The 27,465-nt window shown below is 36.4% G+C and overlaps 1 protein-coding gene across 5 annotated transcripts in view; it reads left to right on the top strand.

Annotated features, from left to right (window-relative positions):
* The window catches only part of CUL3 (cullin 3), an 84,219-nt gene extending 57,102 nt beyond the window's left edge, over nucleotides 1-27,117 (top strand). For all 5 annotated transcript variants that reach the window (XM_090284672.1, XM_090284680.1, XM_090284689.1 and 2 more), the window contains 10 exons: nucleotides 2,736-2,881; nucleotides 3,601-3,777; nucleotides 4,981-5,151; nucleotides 5,674-5,781; nucleotides 9,050-9,174; nucleotides 9,780-9,876; nucleotides 12,366-12,500; nucleotides 19,783-19,969; nucleotides 24,077-24,222; nucleotides 26,650-27,117. In XM_090284672.1, coding sequence (XP_090140798.1) covers nucleotides 2,736-2,881; nucleotides 3,601-3,777; nucleotides 4,981-5,151; nucleotides 5,674-5,781; nucleotides 9,050-9,174; nucleotides 9,780-9,876; nucleotides 12,366-12,500; nucleotides 19,783-19,969; nucleotides 24,077-24,222; nucleotides 26,650-26,781 — 1,424 coding nt within the window. In that variant the 3' untranslated portion in view covers nucleotides 26,782-27,117. The remainder of the gene's footprint in view (nucleotides 1-2,735; nucleotides 2,882-3,600; nucleotides 3,778-4,980; nucleotides 5,152-5,673; nucleotides 5,782-9,049; nucleotides 9,175-9,779; nucleotides 9,877-12,365; nucleotides 12,501-19,782; nucleotides 19,970-24,076; nucleotides 24,223-26,649) is intronic.
* Nucleotides 27,118-27,465: the final 348 nt, after the last annotated feature.

The raw sequence follows: 27,465 nt of genomic DNA, 5'->3' as shown, positions 1-27,465 counted from the left end.
AGATAAAAATCTAATATTGGTGAGGCCAATGAGCTTCTCGTCTATTCCTGTACTTTGGTGTTATTTCCATATGGTATTCTGTACTTCTTGTGATTTCTTTTAAAATCTGAAGTTCCGCTCTTACAATTTTTGTAAGCTTTCTTGTCAAAGTCGATTTTGATAAGGGTTCCAAAAATGCAAAAATAGGTGTCTTTCATGTTGCTATATTTAGATAAATTAGTAAACAGGTTTTGGGGACTCAAGTTACAGACTGTGAACAGGTAAGGGAGAATTGCATAAAATGAACATTTTGAGATAACTAGCATTTACTTTTTTTGGCCGTTTACCTTTATTTTCCTGAAAACATATTTGGTGACAAATACCGTAGAGGATATAACAATCAATGTTGTCCTCATTCTTAATTTCTGAAGATTTGCTTTAAAACTATGATGTTATAAATAAATTGCTGACATGGTACTAAAAAATAAACAGGGTACTTACTCTTCTATTCTCCTACTTCTTGAATGACGTCTTGGTGGTATTTTAGCCACTTATATCTTATAGAAGAAATACGTATTGTCTGTTTGGGGTAATGACTTAGAGGTATTTGATATGCCAAATTTACTGTGGTATACAAACAATGTCTGTCCGGAAAAAGTCCAACCACTGTTAATATAACTAGAATGGTTTGCGTGACATTGATGTAACCTGACAGCCAAGGAGAAATGGACTGGAATGCGTGTGCGTGAACAGTGACAACTTCCCTGTACTAGTCAGTGGGGGTGGCAGACACTGTTGAGTGAGCATGTGTACTGTGTGTCTGTCGCATTCAAAATGACTGAGCAAGTAGAGTAACAAATCTATATCAGATTTTTCATTAAACTTGAACATTCTTCCGCGGAAACTGTTTGAATGATTCAGAAGGCTGCAGCTATGGGCAGCTGGTGATTGGGAACTTGATCAGGACTGTGCACCTGCTCATGCATCACATCTCTTGCAGAGTTCTGTGGTGAAACATCAAGTCACCCAGGTGACTCAGCTCCCCCTACATCCTAGATTTGGCGCCCTGCAACTTGCGGCTTTTCCCAAAACTAAAATCACCTTTGAAAGAGAAGAGATTTCAGACTGTCGTCAAGATTCAGGAAAATACAAGGGGGCAGCTGATGGTGATTGGGAGAACTGTGTGAGGTCCCAAGGTGCCTGCTTTGAAGGGGACTGAGGCATCATTGTCCTATGTACAGTGTTTCTTGTGTCTTGTATCTTCTTCAATAAATGTCTGTTTTTCATAGTACATGGCTTGGTACTTTCTGGACAGACCTTGTGTGTCCATATTGTTGAATTTGTAATACCTGTTTTTAACACGGGAAATTTGGTTGTATACTAAATGTGAAAAAACTATAAACTTTATTGTATGTAGATTACTTTGGACATGCATTACTGATGAAAACTTATTTTTAAATAAAATTTGCTTTTGTGAGTTACTGAAACAAATTTTAGAAGCCCTTTTTTAAAAAACTTGCTTATATTTTTAAAATACATACCATGTCGGTTTTAGGATCTAAATTGCTTTTATAAATGTATACCAGACTAGTTAAATTACAGCCTGTTTGCCAAGTATGGCCCACCACCAGTCTGGATGGGAAAATAATTTTTTTTTTTTTTAAAGAATAATTTTTCATTACACATAAAATTATATACATTTTTGATTTAATAACGTTTTATTGAAATAGTCATGCATATTTATGTGTTACCTATGGCAAAATTGAATAGCAACAGAGACCATGTGTGGCTCACATATCTGCAATATTTACTATTGGCACTTTACAGAAAAGAAAAAGATTTACCAGCTTCTGATCTAGAAACTGTTATTTTAACTCCATTTTTAAAATTCTTGATTATAAAACTTTCATATCATTGTAAAGTTCTGATACTATAGTCTCCCTGTAAGTTATTTCAAAGAACACTAGACATAAGGAAAAGCAGTATTTGAATTCCACATTTTAATCTTGTGAAAATAATATAAAAAGTGGACAGTCTTAAGGTTTTCATTCTAAATAAAAGCAAGATAGTGAGATAACTCAATTTTTAAAGTACAGATATTGGCTCTAAGACATCACCTGGGAAATCTTAGCGATTGCTTTGAGGAAAAGATTAAAGAATAGGAATTGGTGCTATAAATTTTATTTAAACTTTACCATGATATGAAATGAAATAAATCCTAGTATATTTTATTTGTTTTTGTGGTTGTCATTTGAACTTTTGAGATGGACATGTTTAAAAATATCTAAGACTTTAATTGGTTTTACATTTTTCTTTATTACATTGACTACAAATTACACCATAATTAAAGTTATCCTTTTGCTATACAAGTTCTAGTAATACTAGGCTCTAGATTAGAATTATATATGTTAAACAGAAGCTCAAAACTGCAGTTTTCTTTTGTGGCTTTGTTACACTGTTTGGGCATCTCTTCCATGTAAACTAAAATGGCTCAGACATTCTATTGATGCTTTCAGAGTGTCTCATCTAAAATCTATATTTTATAAATTGCAGTAATAACCATTAACCTGTTGGTTTTTTTTTTTCCTTTATGCTATTTTGCTGGAGTTTGTTGTTTTTTTAGTAGTTTTTCATACCAGCAAATGATTATAATGGAGAAATAAACTAGTTTAAGTATCACAAATGAGCATGAACAGATATTCACATTTTTTCTTAATCTTTAATGTAGCCGATTTGTGTGTTCTTTCTGATTGCAGACCTTGCTTGCATGTACAAGTTATTTAGTCGTGTGCCAAATGGTTTGAAAACGATGTGTGAGTGTATGAGTTCCTATTTGAGGGAGCAAGGTAAAGCCCTTGTTTCTGAGGAAGGTGAAGGAAAGAATCCCGTTGACTATATCCAGGTAAGTAAATACAGAAGATTCTCTTTAATTTTATGATGAAGTAATATTGGCAAGTGCTAAAAAGGTCACTTTTACTATGTCATGTATTACGTATTTTTTACTTAATTGTCCCAGAAGTAAACTAATATGTATGATTATCCTAAATACTTTAGGATTTTGCAAAATAGCTATACATATGGGAGCCAGACTAAGCTACTTCTTTTCATTTATTCTGCCTGGTAAAGACCTTGTTTAAATAGTCTTATGAATGAAAGCAATTGTTTCTACATTTTTAGGTGCCCAACTGTTCATATACCTTAGTGTGTTAAAAAAACATGCGTTAAATGCTTTTTGTTTCAAAATGTTTTGGTTTCAAGCAATAGTAAGAATAAGTTTTTCATGTTTTAATACAAATAAGGGGCTTTTGAGGTACATTTTTAAAGATAATTTTCTCAGGCTTGCCCATTTAGTAAAGACAGAGGATGGGGAGTTACAAGTGAGAAGATTTCTTTGATTCATTGTCAGAGTAATAACATAAATGGAAGACAGAATACTTCTCTCATCACTGACTTTTTAAATACAGGCTTAGATATAGGCTTGAAAATAATAAAGTATCTAAATTTAACCCTGAATGCACACTTATATTACCAGCGAACTTAAAGTTAACATACATGTTCATGTGTGTGTTGTTTCTAGAAAAATTATAATGTATCTTAAATTTCTGTGTTTTTATTTGGAAGGGATTATTGGATCTGAAGAGTAGGTTTGATCGCTTCCTCCAGGAATCATTTAATAATGACCGACTCTTTAAACAAACTATTGCGGGTGACTTTGAGTATTTTCTCAACCTCAACTCCAGGTCCCCTGAATACCTCTCATTATTTATTGATGATAAGCTGAAAAAGGGAGTCAAAGGGGTAAGTATAATGTATTTGAAAATATATTAAATTTTCCTTGTAAGATTGTGGATAAACTTAAGAAATCAAGTATAAATTTAGGGAATTTGGTAAATATAAAAATAGCATAGCCCTGTGCTGTGCGTAAATGTATGCTGTGATCTTTGTAAAAGATTGTTTAATGTATTTGAAATTGTCAGAGGTACTTTGACATTTCACTTAATGTATAAAACCAAGCAAGCAGCTACATAGTCTTGGTCTTAAAGTCTTTAGACTGTGATTGTTAGATACACTATAGAGATAATAAGGAACTAGAAAGTAATTATTCGTAGCACAGAATGTTGTTGCCCTCATCTGGTTTTGGGGGTTATGAATCAGATAATACTTGGATGCCAAGAATGTGCAGGCATAGACTAGAATAACTATCAGAGAATAGTTTGAAAGCATATACTAAAGCTCAGTTTCAAGATTTTATTGTACATCTGGGATCTTGGAAGCTAACGATAACATAGAAAATCAAATTAAACATACGGTGATCACACGTAAATTGGTCTTTTTGACTTTATCTTGGAATTTGTGAGACAAAAGGGAAAAGCGGGCCACAGGTTTTACAGGCTCCTATAATAGAAACAAACAAAAGGAAGATCAGGAACGCAGAACAAAAAGGACGCATTTGTTTAATCTTTCATACTTTTTAATATAAGCTTAATATAACCTGCCACTGTATCATTTTTCCCTTACTTAAAATACGAAGGCATGGGACTTCTTTACTCTTTTAAATTATAACAAATGATTATCCTTTTGTTTACACAATTTGGATTTTGAATGAGCTTATATGAAAATATCTACCTCTTGGCTGTGTGAGTTCCTGCATAAGTATTATGCAAAGGCATCAGAAAATGTTCTGTTTTGCAATTATAATTTGATTTCATCTGTTCTCTGTCATCCTTTAATCTAGCCATGTGTCATTTCAGTGGTAGCCCTCTAGGAAATGGAGCGCCACTTCGACCCCGCTTAATGCTGCACTGGAATAGGGTGTTGGAGCTGTGGGGTGCTGCTGCTGTGTGAGGTCGGAGGCACTTTCTCTACTGAGATTGCTCCTCTGATACATAGGGCTCAGCCAGATACTCGAGTTTGTGGTCCCGGTGTTGTTTTTAAACTGTTGGACTGTCTGTACAACCAAAATTTTGGAATTATTAAACAGCCTTTTAATTGATTTTTCAGCTAACAGAACAAGAAGTAGAAACAATATTGGATAAGGCAATGGTCCTTTTTAGGTTTATGCAAGAAAAAGATGTATTTGAACGTTATTATAAACAACACTTGGCAAGGAGACTCCTCACAAATAAAAGTGTTTCTGATGACTCTGAAAAGAATATGATATCTAAGTTAAAGGTAAGGTGTATATAAGATGGAATGCACTTAACTAATGTTTGCCACGTGATTGAACATCAACAACATTTGACTAGAAAATATTTAATATGAACTGTACGTATATTTGTTCAAGTTCTCAGACATTCAGAGTTCGCTGGAATTTCTCTTGGTGTGGCAGGGTATATTCATGGAGGTCTGGGTAGGATTAGTACAAGGGAAACAATAAGGGACCGTCACTGTATAGTTCTGTCATGCAGGTGGTTCGTAGGCCACCTGTACCTGTATCACTTAAGGTGCTTGTTAAAAACACGGAGTTCTGGGCCCTACCTTCAGTGAGGTTATTGGAGTCTCTGAAAGAGACTTGAAATCTGCATTTTTAAATGAAATACTTCTGGACACACTGAAGTTTGCACCTGTAGTCACAGAGCAACTATGGGGAAGATTTAGAACTGGTGGCAGTAACATGAATTGTTATTTCTTTGTATGCGTTCTCATAGAAAAACCCATCATTTATATGTGTATATTTGTGGTTTCCTTCCACAGACTGAATGTGGATGTCAGTTCACATCAAAACTGGAAGGAATGTTTAGGGATATGAGCATCTCAAACACAACTATGGATGAATTCAGGCAACATTTACAGGCAACTGGGGTAAAACTCTCTTATTTCTACTTATATGTATATTTTTCTATAAAGCTTTTGTAATGGGCATTTTCATCCATATATCAAATAAATGAACTGCTGGTGTCAAATTTTTTTAAATGTCATTAGTGACAACATGTATTGTCTGAGTGCTTTAAAAATTATTTTTCCCCATATAACCTCTTTTTCTAACTATTAATGTTTTTGTTTTTGTTTTTTAAACTTAGTTTATCCTACCCACTAAAGGAATATTGCAGTCACTCTAGATTGTGGCAAGAGTGGGCCTAGGCGAGCTTACTGAGTTACAGTCCTCTTCCCCTCACCTCACACCGGGAGTGTGCTGCACGCCGGTACCTCATATTGACTTGGTACTGGGTGGGCCTGGCATCCCCAGGGTCAGTAGGGGACAGGCTGCATGTGAAAACGCTAACACTGATGTGTTTGTTCTAAGTGTGGTTTGTACCGTGACTCCCAGAAGGCAGTGAGCCGCAGCTTGTACGGCTTTGGAGCCCAGTGGGGTTTTGTGAGGATTTAATAAAGTTCTGGATTTTTTCACTGATTTTCAGCTTTTCCTTAAGTTTAGAGAACTCCACAGTTTTTCTTTTAAGTTTTCTCTCTCTAGTCACTGTATATCACTTGGTAATTAAGACATGTTAGAACTACTTTTTAAAAATTAGAGGTCTCTTTTTTTTATATTTATGTATTAGATTATCACTTCTATTGTCCTATAGTCTCATAGCAAACAAAATACATGAAAATAGCTGATTCTGTAGAAGCAAACAAGTGCATATTAAGGCATTCTGACCCAAAGGTATTTGTGGTCCGTCTTCATTGTAAGTAGTTATATAATGAGTTTGCTCATAATGTTTACAGTGGAGAAGGGCTAAGAGCAAGAAAGATACAAGTGTGTGATATATTGAAGTTTGTGTGGGCAGGAACTAAATAATGTCATTTTCTTAGGTTTTTGTTAGATTGTTTAAGGACTTGTACTTCTGTATAATATATTGATGTAATTATGTTTTCATGTGGGAGAGTTTTTTTTCTGTTTATTTTTTTCTTCCACTAGTCTTGCACAGTTTGAGAAGTATGGGGAAATAACCTGGTCTGTATAAACACTATTGAAACCATCTGTAAGGGACTGTTCCCATTGGGTTCAGCACCCTTACTATTTTTTCAAGTGCCAGCTTACCTTGTCTGAGATAGTTAAAGACCTTTTGATAGGAAAATTAGGATCTTGACTCTTGATCGTTCTGTTGTAGTTGCTTCACTTAAGGATGGGAGCAGGGGTGACTATGATCAGCTCATTACCTTGTTTGCCTTTTGTTATTTTCTGTTGTTACAGAGTTTGAATTTTCTAGTCTTTCATTTTGATTACTCAGATATATCCATCATTGTGTGATAGAATATTAGTTAACTATAGTAAATAGAATACTTACCAAGGTGCTCATTTATATATCTGCTAATTCAATTGCAGCTTCCACTTACTATAAGGCCATTATTTGCATGCAATTATTGACTTTTTTATAATTGTTTCTGCTCAGTACCTTAAGCCTTAAATCTCCTGAGCCTTAACCTACATTAGAAAGATTTGATGAAATGTGACAAAGTGATCAAATAAATCCTGAGCTTTCTGAAATCTTAGAGAACTCTTAAAATATCACTAATCCTCAAGCAGGTGATTCTCTGTAACTTTCTTGGCCTGTTGAAATATATCAGGAGAATGGCTTTCCTTTATTATGCTGAAAGTGACTCAAGTTTTTGTTTTTGTTTTTGTTTTCCTCTTGTTTTTATTTTTTAAATATGGATGGGGCAGGAAAACCACCTTGCTATCACATTTCTATTTACTCACAGACTTTTCTAGTACCTCTACCTCTCTGTACTGGCCTCTTGTCATATGCTGTCTTTGGATATAAGCTTAATGGCTTCAAAATATTAATAAAATAGCGAGGAAAAAAAGATACAAACCACTATAATAGTTCTTTGAGGCTCTTTCTGTTTTCTTTCCCATGTAACACATAATTTTTAAGTGCTGTCTGTGCTAAGCATTGTCCTAGGCATGGGGTGTACAACAGAGTGGGACAGACAGCTCCCTGCTGTTACGGAGTTTACATTCTAATCTAGGAAACATGAAGAACAAGATAAGAAAACTCATAGCGCCTTAGCTCGTGACAGCAGATACAGAGGACATGTATAGGGGGCAAGAGTGGTCACAGAAGGCTTCTTTTAAAGATTTGCAGGTTAAGTCTGTGTGGGTATATGAGAGAAGAGATGAAAGACTATTGTCTTGGGTGGATCGAAACAAGTTGTGAGCGCTGGCACCCGCTCTCTCCTCCCCAGCTTACAAATGTCCCAGCATTTCTCAGCACTCCTTCGTTCATCAGCTCGTAGTCTCTGCTGTGACCATCTCACCCATACATCATCTAGGGTTTCCATTTTAGAGTCTTCAAAATGGAATAATCGTTTAGTAGATATTTGTGAAGAAATCTGAGTACAGAATACTCCACAGTGTTTTTTATAAACTCATCTCTTACTCTTAGAAATCTATGTCACTAAATCAGGTTAGATAAAAATGCAATAATAGTTTAGAACAAGCTGTGATTATCAATAATAAAGATACTATTTCACATTTAAGAGTTTTTTTGATGTGCTTTATTTTTGTTTTCTTAAAAACTTAATATTTTTTAAAAAGAAAATAATGTGACAGTAATGCTAGCATATATTTTGTAGGGGTAGTCATCCATTATTCGAGTATTCATAGAGCACCTGCTGTGTAGAATTGGATCTAGTGTCCTACGCAAAGGTCGTTAGAATGTGAACTCCATGCAGAAAAAACATGTTGGTCAATACACTTCATATGTGAATCGGATAGGAATATTTTGTGTGTTAAGATGGTAAAAATACTTAAAAGCTGAGATGAAAGATATTATCTTAGATTTTTTTTTTAAATGACACAGATGTGACCCCTTAACGTTTTATCTAAAAAAGCTTCAGGGCCAAAACCTTGCATTTCTCAGTGATGCTGGTCACCCTTTGTTCACATGCTAACAACTATCCTTTGGTCGGTATTTTAAAGTCAACATCTTAAGCAATAATTATAAATATTCACCAGGAGAGTTAAAATGTGAAAAACACTGGTGCATCTAATCTTTCAGAGGATAATGTTTTATTTGCTTGATACTGAACATGGAGCTAACTGCTTTGATGACTCGCCCAGTGTCTATATGGAACAGATAACAAATCCTAGTTAATTGTTGGGGAAATTTCTTCCTCTACACAGGTATCTCTAGGTGGTGTCGATCTCACAGTTCGGGTGCTCACCACGGGATATTGGCCCACTCAGTCAGCCACACCAAAGTGCAACATCCCCCCAGCACCAAGACATGCGTTTGAGATATTCAGAAGGTAAAGATAGATCAGACTTTGTATTTATAAGTAGAAATAACTAGCCAACATTGAAATGAATATGAGCAGTTGTAGTTTCCCTGATTGAAGAAGAGCATACTCCATTTTTTACCCCTTGTTCAAAAGGAGAATTTATCCTTTATGGTTTTAATGATGCCTTGCATAAACTCTTTTTGGAGGACTATTTAATTGATGTCCTTCAGCATTAGTGCCTAGTTAAGAGTGTACTTTGTATTGTTGATGTCTGCCAGTGACTTAGGACTAATTGATTGTTGGGTGACTGTGGAGAAAGGTGGTCTTATTAACAGCAGTGGCTGAGCAGCAGGCCAGGGGCAAAGGGTCCCCTTAGAAATTCTGTAGTGTGCTGCCTTTTTCTTGTGATAGCGAGCTAGCTTAGGTCTGCATTTTTCTCTCCCTCTCCACCCTTCCTCCCCCCCCCCTTATTTCCTCTTATGTAAAAAATTGGAACTGAATTTGATTCCTAAGGTTTCCTTTATCTTTTAAACTCTCCTTTATGTATGTATTTAAGGATTGTTATCCTGTAGTTTATAATTTCAGATATGTAAATTGTATGATATTCTTAAACCTGGTTTGGTTTGCTGAAGGTTTTACTTGGCGAAACACAGTGGTCGACAGCTCACACTCCAGCATCACATGGGTTCTGCAGATCTCAATGCCACCTTCTACGGACCAGTTAAAAAGGTAAAAATTGCTAGTTTGAACGTATTTATATTGAGAAACTTAAAATTAGTCTGTGGAACTGATAACATGATTTTTGTTCACTTGGGTAAATTATTTCTCTTATTTCCCTACCTGTTTCATACATTTAAAAGGGGGAGAACTTTGGCTTTATTTACCTGTGTTCTCTCCGTTGCTAAATAATTTCATTTGACAATATAAAGGGTAGTCTTTCTTATGGAGTAAATAATAACAACATATTTACATATTTTACTTACAAGATTCGACTTGAGAAGACCATGTTGCATAAAATAATAAAATTTAAGTTGATTTGAGGGCATGCGAAGCTGTGAGTTGCTTTTCGAAATTCTCAGTCTCCTGTAATCCTTATTATTTTTCAGTAATCAAAACTGGGGACATTAACACTTTAGATTTGTGAGATGTACAAAACGTTACTATAAAGTGATTATTTAAAATACGCAAGGGACGAGGCAAGGGACGTGTATGAATGACTGTGAGAACGGGGAGTGGGCTGGGCGGAGGAGGGCCAAGGGGGAGAAATTGGGACAACGGGAACAGAGTAAGAATCAAATATTTAATTTTAAAAAAGATAGTCAAACATTTTTTTAAGAGAAAAAAATAAATAATAAAAATATAAAAGGAGCACTATGCTAGTGAATTTCCTTCATTAAAAAAAAAAGTAATTAGTCGCACCCTGGCTGGGTGGATCCGTTGGTTGGAATATCGTCCCCCACACCGAAAGGTGGTGGGTTTGATCCCCAGCTGGGGAGCATACAGGAGGCAACCAATAGATGTTCCTTTGTCTGCTTTCTCTCTCCCTCTCTCTAAAATCCTTGGGTGAGGTTTTTTGTTTTTTTTTTAAAGGAAGAAAAAAATTACCTTTTCATATCTAAAATTGTAAGGTTTAGAGTTCTTTCATTGCTTGGTATAACTCAAATCAGGGTCATTTGCCTTAAATAGAAAAGTAATTAAAACATTAAAAAGTAATATGTAAGTTGTCATCTAGGCAACAAATAACTGTTCTATATTATAATTTTAATAGTTTTATATGATACGACTATAACACCAAAGTGTTTTTTAATGTTGAAAATGGCTACATGTACTCTAATTTTTATATTTAATTGAAATGGGAAATATTCCTTACAAATCATTTAGTTGAATAATGTTAGAAATTATTGTATACAGGGTGGGGCAAAAGTAGGTTTACAGTTTTTTTGTATGGAAAACAGTACAATAATTAATAAATAATAATACAAGAATGTATGTGTTTCACATACAACTGTGTACCCACTTTTGCCCCACCCTGTATTTTAAGTGTATATGGGAAGGTCAAAGATACTAAAGAACTCAGCTTTTAATTGTTGTGTGTGTGTGTGTTTTTTTTTTTTTTTTAAGGAGGGTTTTTTTCCCCTAAATAATCATGTTTATATTTGAAGTTCTGGTAAACGGATCAATAGGTTTTTAAAACAATCCATGCGTTAATTATTGAAGACTTAAATTTCTACTTTGTACTTAAATGGTAGAGCAGGAACAGGCTGTGAGCGTAGCAGAGGACCCCCACCCCATCTTATGCTATTGTTTGATCTCTTTTTATGATCAGACTTCACAAAAAGAAACCTAACCCTGCTACTTTTGGTAGTGGTATAATGGGATGATGTCTTATAAGTCCATTATTATCCTATTGTGTACTGTTAAAATAATTTTCTGTTGTAAAATTATAGTGTTCATGATTTTTTTAAAAGACAATCCTTAAAGACTGTGTGTTTACATACACACATATACACAGGCATATACACTTTTAAATGACATTTTCTTTTTATATAGGAATACATTTTGTAGTTTTGTGAAGGAGGGGTTGGACCCTACAAGGGTTATTTCTCAAGCATACTGTTAAAGTTGGCCCTGGCTGGTTTAGCTCAGTGGATTGAGCGTCGGCCTGCGAGCTAAGTGTCGCTGGTTCCATCTTCCAGTCAGGGCACATCAGAGAAGGAAAACTCTGACTCCAAAAAACCTCCGCTGCCTTGCGGCATACCTCTTCAGGGGAAAGGCTAAGGGAGTAAACCCCGACAGAAAATCCGGAGCCGGAGTCCCTAAGGCGGTTTGACGTTGTAGTCAACACCGGCAACTCCTGCGGCGCACCTGAAGCCAAGCTGTATTGACTCCGTCTTTCCCTTGGACCCTTCAGCTGCGAAGAGAGGGGGGGTCTGCTGCATGGGCAACAGCAGACCCTCCATATCACCCTGCCCAGGCTCTGTAGCTTCAGCTTCACTGGAGAGGACACTCCAGCGTCATCGCAAGATGTCGATTCAACACGGGAGGAGACAGATACCGTGTCACTCCCGAGTCGGACTGCACAGCCATTTTCGGCGGTGCAGATGGACTCTTAAGAAGCTACACCATCGTCTCTCGAGACGGACGGCTGCCGACGACGACGACTGTTAAAGTTACTGGGAGGTAATTATATGTTTTGTTTTGTTTTTTTAATGAAACAGGAAGATGGATCTGAAGTTGGTGTTGGAGGGGCACAAGTCACTGGCTCTAATACGCGGAAGCACATACTGCAAGTCTCCACTTTCCAGATGACCATATTAATGCTCTTTAATAACAGAGAAAGATACACATTTGAGGTATGGGTTGGTTTTATAAATTTTATCCAATTGTGTTGTTTCTAATTCTCCCGTGTTACTTGAGTCTTACTTGAATAACCTTTAGAGTCATTATTTTTGATGATTATTATTAGTAGTACTGAGTAGTACCTTTAGAGAAAACAGCCTAAAATTAGGTTTATGGAGCTATGGGAACATCATACACTTGTTGGGTCACGTTTTCATTTGGCTTTTTAAAATCAGCCTTATTGAAGTATGCGTTCTGTGTGATAAAACATACCCCATTTAAGTGTGCAGTTCGATGAGTTGTAACAGATGTGCATACCCGAGTAACTGCCATCACAATCTGTCAATTATTACCCCCGAATGTCTTATACTCCTGCGCGGTCAGTTCCCTCCCACTGTCCCCATACCCAGGCAGCCAGTGATTCACTTTATATCACCAGAGATGAGTTTTGCCTTCCTAGCATTTTCCATAGCTGCAATCATACAATACATGCTGCGTTTGTGGTGCTTCTCTTACACAGCACAGTGTTTCTGAGGGTCACCCGTGTTATTGCAAGTATAGTTACGGCAGTTCATTCCTTTATATTGCTCAGTGATACTCTGTGGATCTGCCACCTTTTCTTTTTGTTGATGGGCATTTGAGTTACCAGATTGAAGCTGTTATGAATAGGGATGTATGTTTAACTTGTTAAGAAATTGCCAAGCGGTGTTCCAAAGTGATTGTACCATTTTCCATTCCTGCTCACAGTGTAGGAGAGTTCCAGTTCCTCACACCCTCTTCAAAATTTAGAAATAGCAGTCTTTTTAATATTAGCCATTTTAACTGATGTATAATTCTATCTCACTGTGGATTTAGTTTGCCTTTCCTTGATGACTAATGATGTTGAGTATCTTTTATGTGTTCACATGCCACTTCGGTGTTCTGTTAGTGAGATTTCCATATCTTCATCGAGTTTCTGAAAGCTCTGTAAATTCTGTGTACAAATTCTTTGTCAGAGCTGTGTCCTGTGAATATTTTCTCACAGTCTGTTGCTTTCCTTTTCAGTTGTTTTAGTGGTATGTTTTAAAGAGCAGAATTGTTTAATAACTGACACACTTGAATTGTCAGTTTTTCCCTTTTATAGTTCTTGCTTTCAATAGCCTATCTAAGAAGCTATTGGCCACCTCGAGGTTGCAAAGAATGATAAACACTGATACTTAGTTGTTCGTTCTAGCATCCTTTGTCTGAAGCAGTAGTCTTTTCCCTTTAAATCATCTTGGTACCTTTATTTTTAAAAAGCAGTTGACCATGTGTGAGAGTCTGTTTCTGTCCCCTCGTTTGTTTCTTTGATCCCATGTTTGTCCTCATGCTAATTTTATATTGTCCTGATAGTTATCATTCTTTTTCTTCAACCCATCTTTTTAAAAAAATTTTTTACAGTAACTTAATATGCTGATTTTTTTTATTACCCTATTTCTTTCTCCACATATCTTTAAATGGGTGGGTTGGAGTTGAAATGAAGATCATGTGATTCTTACTAAGTTTAAATTTAAAATAAAGAATAAATATTTGTTAAAAGCTTTAAAGTTACTGCCATATTTATACTAATTGAGAGCCAAATTTCAGATATAGGTGAACACAGGAAATAGATTTAAGTTTGAAAATTAAGAGCTATATTAAATTCTAGGCCTATTTTAATACTCATCTCCATACTTCTGTTTTTATGTGAATGGTACAGTTCAGAGATGACCATTTTTATCTGCTATTCCTCAAGGAAATGTTTTGAAACCTGAGTGTTTTCTAAGTCAGTGGTTTTGCTTTTACATATCTCCAGGTGTGTCTTACTTAGGGAATAACCTTAATTGTCACGCACAAGTTATAAGTTATTAGTCCCAAGAATATTGATTGGTGGAATTAAATTCTTTTAACAGCTTGAATATTTTAATCTGCACCTCTCATGGATAATTTTTCAAACAAAATAAGCTAAATGGAAAATGCTAGAGTTGATTTTCAGAGTTCTCCTTTATAAAGAACTGGCAAAATAACAGGATAAACAAAAACATAAATTCATTTTCTATAGCCATTGTTGGAATTGCTAGGAATTTTATTTTATTTTATTTTTAAATTTTATAATTTATTTGTTTATTTTATTTTTAGAGAGAGAGGAAAGGAGAAAGAGAGGGAGAGAAACATCACTGTGTGGTTGCCTCTCACTCGCGCCCCCAACTGGGGTCCTGACGTGGCAACCTAGTCATGTGCCCTGACTGGGAATCGAACCAGCGACACTTGGCTCGCAGGCCGATGCTCAATCCACTGAGCCACAGCAGCCAGGGCTGGAATTGCTAGGAATTTTAGTGGTTTAAGCTAACTCTTGCCTTTGGCAACCAGTTTGGGGTCTTCGATGCTAATGAGCGGTGATTAGGTAAAAAGTAAAATTAAGTAGAAAATTCCTCTGATATTTTAAGTTTTAGCTAAGTCACAAACCAGAAGCCTGAACCTAAGTGGCATATATAGAATGCTATTCATGTGACTCCAGAGCCTTCTGACTATTCACATGGTGATCTGGTGGCACTGTGAGGAGCCTGTGAAGTTTGTCTTTATTCATACCATGTGTTTCTTCATAGTCTGCTACATAAGTTTTATTAGCCAACTCTTACAGAAATCGTCTCTACAAATTAGAAGAGATAGTTAATAACTTTAAAAGAAGTTGATCTTTTATTTTTTAATGTTCTTTATGAGTTCAGTAAGATGGTATATTAGTTATTTAATGATACATAACAAGTCTTAAAACTTAACCACTAACAATTTATTACCTTTCGTGGTTTCGGTGAGTTATGGATTCAGGAAAGACTCGTTTGGGTGGTTCTGGCTCAGCTGCGTGAGGTTGCATTAACATGTCAGCCAGGACTTTGGTCATCTGATGGTTGCTTGGGGCTGAAAAAACACTTCCAAGCTATTGGTATATACTTCCTTCCACATGGCTGGCAAGTTCTTTTGGCTGTTGGTAATAAATCTTAGTTTCTTTCCACAGGGGCCTTACCACATGGCTGTTTGGTTGTCCTTGAGTTATGGTGGCTAACTTTTCCTAGAGCAAGCAATCCAAGCAACCCAAACAGAACTGCAGTGCCTTTATGACCTAGCCCTGGAAGTCACATATTGTCACTTCTTATTTTCTTTGTCATCCGTGTCAGCGCTGATACAGTGAAGGAACCATACAAGGTTAAAACATACCAAGAGATATTGCAAGCCATCTGGGAAACTACCAACAGAAAAGTGGCATTTATTTGTAGTTTCGTTTAATTCATAGAAGTCAGGCTACTGTGGCTTTTTCCTCTTTTTTCTATATATATGTATTTTTATTTTTTTAAAACAGAAGTCTGTATTGTGTATATACAGTGGTAATTAGCATTTGGTTTTTAAAAGAGCTATGGATGTTAATACAAATTTCCTGAATGTTCTTTATTATACTTTAAATTGTTTCCAAGAGTAAGTCTGAAATAAAAGCTACTTGTGGACAGTAGCAAAATTAATATCAGTAGAACTTAAATAACAAACCATTAAATATCAGTGATAATATTTTATCAAGAAGCTAACAATTAGTAATATAACCACAATATAGAAAAGTAAATGGTTGGAACTAGAAGGAGAAAATTCCACAATCAATAGAAATTCCTCCCATGTGCTGACAGACAGACAGTACAATTGAATGACACAATTAGCAAATTAAAATGAAAGCTGTACAGAGAGAACTTTGAGCCCCGAAAGCTAAATACACATACTGGGAAATACACATGTTGGGAAATATCTGATGCGAGCATAACCTTAGTACAAAACTGAACCAGGAAAATACTAAAACAGAAACTGTGTTGTTCAGCATAAATGCACTCATGTTCAGCAGTATATTGAAATAGTAATTTATCGTTTGCAAATAGGATTTATCCCTGTAATACGAAGGGATTTATTAACAAATAGTTCCAAGATTTTGTAATAATAATAATAAAATAAACTGAACACTTGTATTGCCAGATACCACTTAAAGGAAAAAAAAATCAATGAATGATTTCTTCAGGTGTACAAAAAGCATTTGATAAAAATCAGTCCCCATTCTTTATATCCAGGACGGGGGGACTCTTGGCCACCTAAGACTGGAATGAAATGCCTGTTCTTAATGTCTTAAGGATGTATCCAGTGAGAGACTTAAGCAGTAGTTATTAGTAAAATATTAGATATCTTCCCATTAAAGTCAGGAACAAGTCAGGATACCTACCTTTACTAGTGCTCCTCAACCTTGTTCTATAGGTCTTAATTAACACCGTGCAAGAAGAGAAAGGAATGAAATTTATAAATATCAGGACTTGACAAAATTTGTAGACAGTGTGTTTATCAACTATAGTAATCAGCTGAGAAACCATTCTCTGAGGTTTCAGTTGAAAAATCAACTTTTCTATAAATCAAAATTAGAACACGACACTGGGATATTTTAATAAGATCATGATCTTCCTAGGAATCATTCTGACAAGGAAGGTAGAAGGCTAAGCAAAACAGCAACAAAAGAATAGCAAGGGGTAAAGGTACCCAAATAGGGAAAATACATGTTATAAAGGAGTTATTTTTTTTTTAAGTCATCTATAAATTTAATGAAATTGCAATAAAAATCTGCAAAAGATTTGTTTTCTATGAAACTTGACAAGCTGTTCCCAAATTCATTTAGACAAGAAAATGCACAGAAATATGCAAAATATTTTTGGAGGGGCAGGGTTTTGAGGTAGGAAAGTCCAATAACAGGAAAGAATTTGTCCTAATACCAAAACATACAGTTAAAATTGTTTAACATGTATAGACAAATAATTTATTTTAACATTATAAAGAGTCCAGAAACAGCTTAATACCAAGAGAGGTGTTCAGACTGTGATAAATTTGCCATTTCTAATTAAATTCAATTAAAATAATTGCTGCTTCATTTGTGGGACTAGGAGGAGAGTAGTATGGGGATATTAGTTCCATATATCATATAAAATAACAAAATCAAATTTCAGATGGATGTAAATACACAGCTGTAAAAGTAATAGAAGAAAACTATATTGGTGAGATAGATATGAGAAAAGCTTTTTTTCCAAGCCTGTTTCATAAACTACAAGGAAAAGACTGATAAACTTAACCACATAAAAGTAATAAAACATTTATATAATGAAATATCATAAAGAAGGAAAGATGAGACTAGGAGAAATTATTTACAACATGTAACCATTAAAAACAGAACACCAATAAATTAATAGAAAAACAAACAAATAGAAAAACACGGAAGGAATATAAATAGGCAAAGCAGGGAAGAAGTGATACAAATATCCTTTAAACATAAAAAAGCTTTCTTTCTTATATTGGTCATGGGATTACAAATTAAAATAATGAGTTACCATTTTTAGCCCAACAAATGAACAAGAGAGAAAGAAAATTGAGTGTTGAGAGAATGGATACTCAGACTGTTGTAAAGATAAATAGTTAAGTAACTTGAAAGACACGTTGTCAGTTCTGCTTCAGAAAACCTGGCTTTTGTGTTCAAAGTCAGAAATGTTTGGTCTTTCGTAAAATTGGATACAATCTCAATTTTCATTTATATCATAGAGCAGTACTACGGAATTACCTATAGCTTTAAACTCGGTGCTGACATGGAAAATCTCCAAGAAATTAGTAGAAGAATTCATATAATGTGATCCCATTTATGTTTAAGAGTAGTAGTTATATAGATGGCATGTTCATGTGCATACATATGTATGTGTATTTCTGTTCATAGGTATACATGTAGATGTATAGAAAAAAGGTATAGAAGGATACATATTGTATTACAATAGGTACTTCTGGGAATGATCTATAATTGTATGCTATCACCTGAGAATGTAGTTCTGGTTCTTTGAATATGATAAAGCAGTAAAATATTAGATAACTCACTTTTAGCATATATAATAATTATAATAAACATTCTAATAATAACACCTGTTTAATTTGCTGGGGTTAACATGTATAGTGTTTGCAATGTCTAAACTAAGTGAACACAACCAGAGATCATTTGAAGCAAAGGAATGTACATCATCAAAAAATTCATGTTCCTCTCAATCCTCACTTAACCTGACAGTCATTTAAGAAAATCCACTGTTGCTCACAGATTCTTGTGAAAAGCAGAGTGACTCTCCACATTAGTTATGTGATCTGAGCGTCACCATCTTTGTGCCCACCTTCCGGTACGACTTCTAAGGAAAACAGCTGTGTGCAGTGAACCAGAGGGGTGTGAGCTGGTGTGCAGGCTTGTTGCGTCACACACCCCTCCAGTTGTGCAGGGACTAATTCGTACCTGTGTGCAGTTCTTACTGTCCCATTCATCTGAGGTTGGAATGAATTTTAAACTTACACAGTTGACTCTTGAATAAGGTGCCAATACGTGCACACCCGCAGCTGAAAATCCACATAGGACTTTCTAACTCTAGTGGTTGGCCCTTCACATCCCTGGATTGAACCACAATTGTAAAATGCTGATTGGGAATGCAAAAATACTGTTTTCCATTTGAGGTTGGTTGAGTCTGTGGATGTGAAACCCACGGATACGATGGGTTGACTGTATGTATTGGAAAACATCCACAGTGTACCAACATGGTTCAAACCCATGTTGTTCAAGGGTCAACTGTACATTCATTTTTTTTTCCTGAACTCCTTTTAGTGTATTTTATTTATCTCATAATACGTAGCAACAGTCATTGCTGCTTCAAAACAGATTTATTGCTTTTCATATTTAGTGTTAATTACCAGGCATTTAATTTTTTTATTTGGTCATATAGACAGTAGATACAGTCAGTGTGGACTATAAATTTTGATTGTATGAAGAAGGCCTTAGTTCAAGCTTACTTAGCTTCTCTCTATGAAAGAAATTGCTAAGCAAAAGAGTCGTGTGGATAAACTTTGAAGGAAGATTGTAGAGTATTTCTAAAAGTAGCAATTATATGTTGGTTAACACTTGTTTTCCCCCTTAAAATATCAAAGCAAGTCCCTATTATTCTCTGCTGGGTGACGTTTTTAGATTATGCTTTGTATCTCCTGAAACTAAAAAGTGTGTGCATTTTCAATATTTTGTAACTTGAATCACCTTTTTCTCTGGTTTATTCGAATAAGTGAGATTTTAGTGAAGTATAATAGAGCATTATTGGTTGTAAACTATTACTTCAAGGGAATTACCTCTCTAACCACTGCTTGGTCAGTTTTACTTTATATAATCTGCTTTAATCTTTTCAAAAATCTATTTATAATTGTGTCAATCTGATGAAATTTCAGGAAATCCAACAAGAAACGGACATCCCTGAAAGAGAGCTCGTCAGAGCCCTGCAGTCCCTCGCCTGCGGTAAACCCACGCAGCGGGTCCTCACAAAGGAGCCCAAGTCAAAGGAAATAGAGAACGGCCACATATTCACAGTTAATGATCAGTTCACGTCCAAACTGCACAGAGTCAAGATTCAAACAGGTATGAGAGTTTTCCTCTTAAAACAAATGGTATTTTTTTCTCTATAAATTCTTATCTGTTTGATTTTTATCTTTAAAAAAATAATTCCTATGTAGCAGAGAGAAAGAAGGAACTCCTGCCATTTGCGACAACATGGATGGAACTAGAGAGAATTGTGCTGAGTGAAATAAGCCAGGCAGCGAAAGACAAATACCATATGGTATCACCTAATACAGGAGACTAATGAACAACACAAACGAACTAAATAGGACAAAGAGCAGAATAGCAGTCAATAGGGGGGAGGGGGGAGGGAAAGAAGGGGGATAAGTAAGGGAAGGGTTTAGTCAAGGAACGTGTATAAATGACTCATGGACATAGACAACGGGGAGGGATATGACTGTGGGAGAGGGGGTGGGCTGGCTGGGGGGGAGCAATGGGGGAAAAATGAGACAACTGTAAGAGAAAAACCAAAAAGGAAAAGGAAAAAAAAAATTCCTTTTGGACGCTGCATGACGCATAGGCTTAAGTAAAATGGCTTTTATTGATATGTGTTCCTGTGAAAATGCAGTTGAATCCAAGTACAGTAAACATTTTTAAAAGTAATTCATAGTGCTGAACATGATACTTATTTCCATAGATTTTCGATGCATGGAGTACAATTTTATGACTGTATTACTATTTATAACTGGTTAATAGTGGGTGTTTGCCTTTAAAACTGATTAACGGATTTCTCAAAATTGAGCTAAGGTTTGATCTTAGATGCAGCTGTTTATATTTTGATGAATATTTTTAAGTTTGAAGACCTTAAAACTCATGTTTTCTCTCTAACTTCAAAATATAGAAGGGATCCTGTTGTGAGTAATTCTTTAGTACAGCCTTAAAGTTAATAATATTCTGTTTATTGCATATTTAACATAATGTGAGATGTATATTTTCTATGCATTTAAAGGGGGGAAAGGTACTCCACTTTTGTTATTTAAACTAATGTAGTTTTCTACTTGATCTTAAAATTAGAATTAGGAAGTTTCCTAGTACTAATTTATTTAATTACAGTGAATATATCTTCTGGTAAAACTTTAAAATAAGATAATGACTACAATTTTTTTATTTTAAAAAATTATATTTACAGTGTATGCTAGTAGAAGATAGTCTTTTAAAAATTATTTTAATGCTAAATATACAATTGATTGTCAGAATACTTTGATTCAAGAACTTTATGGACACACTTCTGTTTCCCTTTTTGACCTGATTGAATCTGTATGACATGCGAAGCACGGTGGTGTGTATCTGTTAATGCCTTGACTACTTTGTCCCATAGTTGAAAAGCATATCATTGTATTTTCATGACCAAAATTGACCTCATATCTTTGGGACACAGATGTAGATTATATGTGCTAGTGAGTCATGGAATAAAATGTCCTTTTTCTTCCAGTGCAAGTCATGCGAATTTGTAGTCTGGACAGATGCAGATTTGGGGTTCCAGAACTTACTTCTATCCTAGATTTGAAGGAAAATATATGGTGACATATATCTGAATTTCTTAGTGTCATGCAGCCTTACCCTAATACATGTGTTTGTAATACAGATTCCATCATGTTCAACAGTAATGTTATGAGATACTATTATCAAAATCAACTGCCCTAGTTGGTGTGGCTCAGTGAATTGAGCACCAGCTTGCTAACTGAAAGGTCGCTGGTTCGATTCCTAGTCAGGCCATATGCCTGGGATGATGGTCAGGTCCCCAGTTGGGGGCATGTGAGAGGCAACCAATAAACATTTCTTTCACACATCGATGTTTCTCTCCCTCTCGTTCTCTCGCCCTTCCCCTCTCTCTGGAAATAAATAAATGAAATCTTTTTTTTTTTTTTTTTTTAAGAAATTTAAAAGAAATAGTCCTCTGTTAATGGATTTTTAATTTTTGGTATAATGTGTGTGTAGTGTTTTAGATCTCATTAAAATAGGAATACAGTCATATATGATGAAAAATTTAAGTGATCTTAGGTTCTCAGCTATAAAATTCTGTAAAGAATATTTTTCATTGTGGAGTGGTACTTAGATTATCTTGGCTCTTACTGGTACTTTGTATAAGTTAAAATTTTCTCTCGTAATAAGTGTTGTGGCCACAGAGGTTTTCTTAAGTTGCCAAAATACCTATTGATATTTGCTTTTTGAAGAAAATACCTAGAATCGTAATCAAAGAAACTCTGACCATACCTATTTATGCTGCTTTTTAGTATAGTTGGTACTAGAAGTTTAAGCAAAGGAGTTAAAAGTACTACCTAACACAGCCTTTGAAAAGAACTAGATTCGTTGTAACTTACAGCAGTTTGCATAGTTGATCGATTTTCCCACCACCACCACTCACCTTCCTGCGCTCCCCCCTTTCGTCTGCGTACACAGGGACCCACCGCATGCGCAAACGCCTTTGTTGTGCTCTTCCGTGCAGAGCATTGTGCTAGGCTCCGGGAGTGGGCCCCTGCCCTCACATTTTTAAAAATCATAATTCAGTGTGTGTCACCACAGTCTTCACATTTATTGTGGAGTGTACCTGTTTAGGTGACCAAATCTAGATGGATCAAATGGGTTGTTTAAAATAATATTTCTTTTTCCCTCCAACTTTTTATTTTAAATATTTTCAAATCTACAGAAAAGGGAAAAAACACAATGGATATGTGTATGGCCATCACATATGTTTATAAGTCATTAAAAATCTGCCATGTTTGCTCAGCACCCTTGCCTTTGCTACAGCATTTTAAAAGTAATTTGCAAACATCATAACACTTCTCTTCAAATACTTGAGCATGCATGTATCTCTTTAGAGATATTTCCCCCCATAATTGTAATATTTCACACCCAAGAAAATTAATAACGGCATGCAACTATATACTGCCTGTGCTTGTATGTCTGCAGTTGTATCAGAAATGCCTTGTATACCTTACTTTTTGGTCCAGGATTCAATCAAGTTTTGCCCATTAAATTGATTAAAGCAATACTTATCTTCTTTAATGACATTGACTTTTTTGAGAAAAAGCATTATTCTTTCTTAGGAGACCATTTAAATCTAACTTTACTCTTTTTTTAATAAGATTGATTAACCTAAGAGGACATTGAAAGCAGAGTTCTCAGCCAGGGGACTGTGGTTGGAGATAGCTAGGTGGGGAGGCTCACTGGGACGGGCGTCTGGGCTGGGTGGCCTGCGCTTTCGGGGGCGTGCCCGTGCCAGCGTCGGCGGTTCCTGCCCTTCGTCATTGTCCTGCTGCTGCCACCGGAAAGGTCCCACCTGTCTCCTACTGAAGACCAGTAAACCAGAATTGAGTTACCGCTTGTCTTTCTCTGCCTCTTCAACTGGAGCAAAGTTGTAGGAGAAAGGAGCTTCTATATTTAATTCCTTAACAATTGCCTTGAAGTCTAAAGGGAAGAACAGCAAGACTTAATATTGAAATATAGTATGCTTAGTGACAGTGAGATTGTGAAGTTAAAAAATTAATAAGATCTATGACAAGAAATTATTAGATAATTGGCAAGATTAAAATGAATTAATTGTTATGGAGTTTCTTTAATTGACATTCTAGTGATACTTTTTAATTATTTATTGACCTAACTAAATCTTGGCCATACATGCCCTTTCCTCCTCTTTAAGCGTTCGACAGTACAGCTACATTTTCAGTTGGTAAGACATCAGGTATTTCTTGTCTGAGATACTTTTGGTGAGGTTTAACTAAGAGTCTAGGTGATAAAATGGTAGTTGACCTACTGAACTCACAAGCAGTGAAAATGACTAATAACTACTAAATATATTTAGCTACCTTTTTCCCCTCCAGGAAAGGAATTATTCTATAAAAATAAAATTGGTTTATTATCTCTATAAAATAAATACCTAATACTTAAAAGGAATAATTTAGAATTGTAGGATTTTTATATCACTGCTTGTTATTTAAATATTTTATTAAACACTGAATTAGGGACTTTTGGCTGTTTACTTGGAATAATGAGTATATGTGTAGACGCAGGTTGAAATTGGTTTTTCCCAGTGGATATTATTAATTTGTAGTGTTTGTTTAACCACATTTGTTTTTTTCGTTACATTTGAAATTACATGATAGTCACATAAGTGTCTTTCTGTTTTAGTCGCTGCCAAACAAGGTGAATCTGACCCGGAAAGGAAAGAAACGAGGCAGAAAGTCGACGACGACAGGAAGCATGAGATAGAGGCCGCCATCGTGCGGATAATGAAATCGCGGAAGAAGATGCAGCACAACGTGTTAGTAGCGGAGGTGAGGACGCCGGGACGGGATTGACGTGGAAAGGCAGAACAGCCCGAACAGTGGAAATTTCGGAAAGTACTATATCTCACTGATTAAAAATACCATTTTAAAATTAGGAGACTGCAATCAGGTGATGCCTACTAAAAGCATGACATGATATTTAAACACAGCACACATTGAAATAGGTGCATACTTTAAAAACTAGTATGTTTGTGATGAAAATCATAGAATACGGTCACATGAAGGGTAAATAATTCACTGCCGTTTAGGACTTTAGTGTAAAACAAACTACCTTTATGTCTAAAATTAATCAGTTACCATTTATTGAGTGTTCACATATTACAAATTCAAAAATCATGGAAAAATAAAATCAAATAAATAGTTAAGGCATGTTGGCAATTAGGTGACCGCTTAGCTTTCACAGACGTTTTTATTGGGCTGGCAAGCGTGGGTATTTGATGGCAGTGCCTTGAGAAGGAAATGGAGGTGCCACGTGAGAGCTGTGTGTCCTCGGCGATGCTGGCTCACGGGAAGGTGGCGCTGCAGGCGCAGGGCTGAGGCGAGCGGTTCTGGGTTTCATTTTTCTGGAAGGGAAGATGTTGAGCATATTTGTATACTGAGGATAAATAAGGAATGCTTAAGAACAAAGGGAGAAAATGAAATGGGTTAGCATACCAAAGTCAATGGACGGGCAAGAGGATTGTACAGAGCACAGGTGGGTGGTAGACATGTGAACCAGGGGTGTTACTGACTGTTCCTCTCCCTGAGAACGCAGGGCACGGGTGCAGGGGCGTGTGCTTTTAAATAAAGGGTAGGTACAAATACGGCTAAACATGGACGGTGGTGGGAGTTTGAGGAATTTGCAGCTGGGTGGCCCCTTCTCCCTGTGTACGACAGGCTGTGAGGTCGTTGTCCTCAGAACCTTGCTGAACTTGAATACTGTAGATTTGTGTTTTGCTCCTTGGCCTTTGGCCTTTTGGCCAGCATCGAGTGTAATTTGTGTTAACAGGCTGTTTCAGAGATTGGCAGACCGGGGCTTTGTTTGTTGTTTTTTATAACCATGAAAGCAGCTATAGGTAACGTGAGTGTGGCTGTATGTTCTGGTTAGAATTAAGAAAACACGTAGTGGGTTGTCTTAGGCCTGTACGCTGCAGTTTTCTGACTCCTGGTCTACACACAACATATTACAAACTGCAGCTGGACTGTTACTCAGCAGGGAACTGAGTACGTAGTAGGATGTGAATGATGTAGTGACTGTAGAAAAAAGGGTGTTTACGGGACGGAAACGAAGGAATCCGGGAGTTGCGGGTGCTGTTGAGTGTGTGCTGAACCGATCCTGTGTGCCATCGACTGTCAGGGATGAGACGTGATCAACAGAAGTTATTACTACAAAGGGTCAGAGGATCAGATCAGAGGTCTCAGCTGGGTTGAGAACAAGTTTGTTGATACTGGAATGATAATGCTAGAAGGGTGGTAGGTAGATTTTAGTCGGAGAGTGAAGTGCTGGAGTTTCAGATTTCAAAGAATTTCCGTTTGTTGTGGCCTTGGGAAATGACCCAGCAGCAGTGAAAGAAAGGCAGGCTTGTGGGTGGATGCTTTGCTAGAGAGGCCGCGGGGAAGCGTGGGCTTGGCAGAAAGGTGGGCTCCCCTCTCTAGCTGCTGGCTCTCTTTACTGCCGTTGATGTCAGTGCTCTTCCCTGGCTTATTTTCCTCCTTTAAAAAAGTCAGACAGCCTACTTTCCGGGGCCAAGGGCATTAAATAAACCAGTATATAAAGTGACTGGTACGCGGTGCACAGTAAGGTTTTGGCTGCTGCTCTCGTTACTGTTTTGTTATGGCTGATGTCACAGCCCTTAGTCCTGACAGCAGTTGGAGAAAAAAATGGCAGCAGGAGCACTTACTGTGCACCCGGCGTTATGCAAAAGCATCGTGTCTTGTCAGCTCATTTAATACACACAGCAGCTTGATGAGGTTGTGTGCCTTCCCCAGAGTCCCAGAGCAGCCAGTAAGTGGGGGAGCTGGGCTTTGAGTCCAGGCAGTGTGGGTCCAGAGTTTGCTCTTACACACATTAAGCTACCTTAAGTCAGAATGGTTAATGGTAGGGGGTATACATTCATACTGATATACCCCGTAAGCCCGTAAGTCAGAATGGTTAATGGTAGGGGGTATACATTCATACTGATATACTCCAGTTAGTTGTAACCCACTCAGTATTCACATCCTGATGTGGAAAGGTATGTTTGAACCTTACGTTACATCTTCAAATAAAACCTTTTTAAACTTTGGTATTTTTAACTTGGGTAATCATATTACTGAAGTTTGAGTCTTAAAAGGGCACATCAGTTCTATTCAGATACAAATTTTGGTGTTAGTATGGAAATGTTACATATTTTTTAAATTTTCTGGTGAAAACAAATTTTTTCCCTTCTGTTTTAGGTCACCCAGCAGTTAAAGGCTCGATTCTTACCAAGTCCGGTTGTTATTAAGAAACGTATTGAAGGACTTATTGAGAGAGAATACTTGGCACGAACACCTGAGGATCGCAAAGTGTACACATATGTAGCATAAAATGCATTCAGAAATTTGATTTATTCTTGGACTGTACTCCGCATGGACTGGGAAGTTCTTTTAAATCATTAAATATTAAGACGACCATCTCTTCTATTAAATTACAGTACATGTTCTAGACCATTCAGATCAAGCCTTTACTCCCTTTGAGAGTTTTCAACAAAAATTGATTGAGCTTCAGGCTTTACGACGTTTATTCCTGTAGAGATCATCTTTACAGCTCCTCGGGAAAATGTGAATGTGCCGCGTTTTGTTTTCAATACTGTATGAAAACAGGAAAAAATAAAACAAAAATTTAGAAAATACAGCTCATTAAAATAAAATCGTTGGATTTCATTTCCCAGGTCTTCAGTGTTGATGTAAATGTGTTTTTGTAGGGTTGCTTAGCACTTGGCGCGCTGTGTAAGTTGGGTAACAAAAAGGGTAAGAGAAAGGACACGATTCCCAGTCACCTGGCTCTGCTTAAGGCATTTCTTTAGCTGTTCTTGTTTAATCGAAAGGTTTGATAAGTATACAAAGACCCACGCATACAGTTTGAGCATGCTTTATTCTGCCCCTCGCACTTACTAATCTTACGGCCTTACGACCAGGAACCTTTGGTTTGGGCTCAGTGCACACTCTGATTTGGTTTTTCCTTACTGTAATTGAGATTTCCCAAATTAAGTCTTGTAATGATTAGGTTTT

Source organism: Furipterus horrens, unplaced genomic scaffold (assembly GCF_987537825.1).
Source record: "Furipterus horrens unplaced genomic scaffold, mFurHor1.1.pri manual_scaffold_1, whole genome shotgun sequence".
Classification (NCBI taxonomy): Eukaryota; Metazoa; Chordata; class Mammalia; order Chiroptera; family Furipteridae; genus Furipterus; species Furipterus horrens.
Note: the sequence above shows the minus strand (reverse complement) of the source record. Positions and strands in the feature narration are given on the sequence as shown.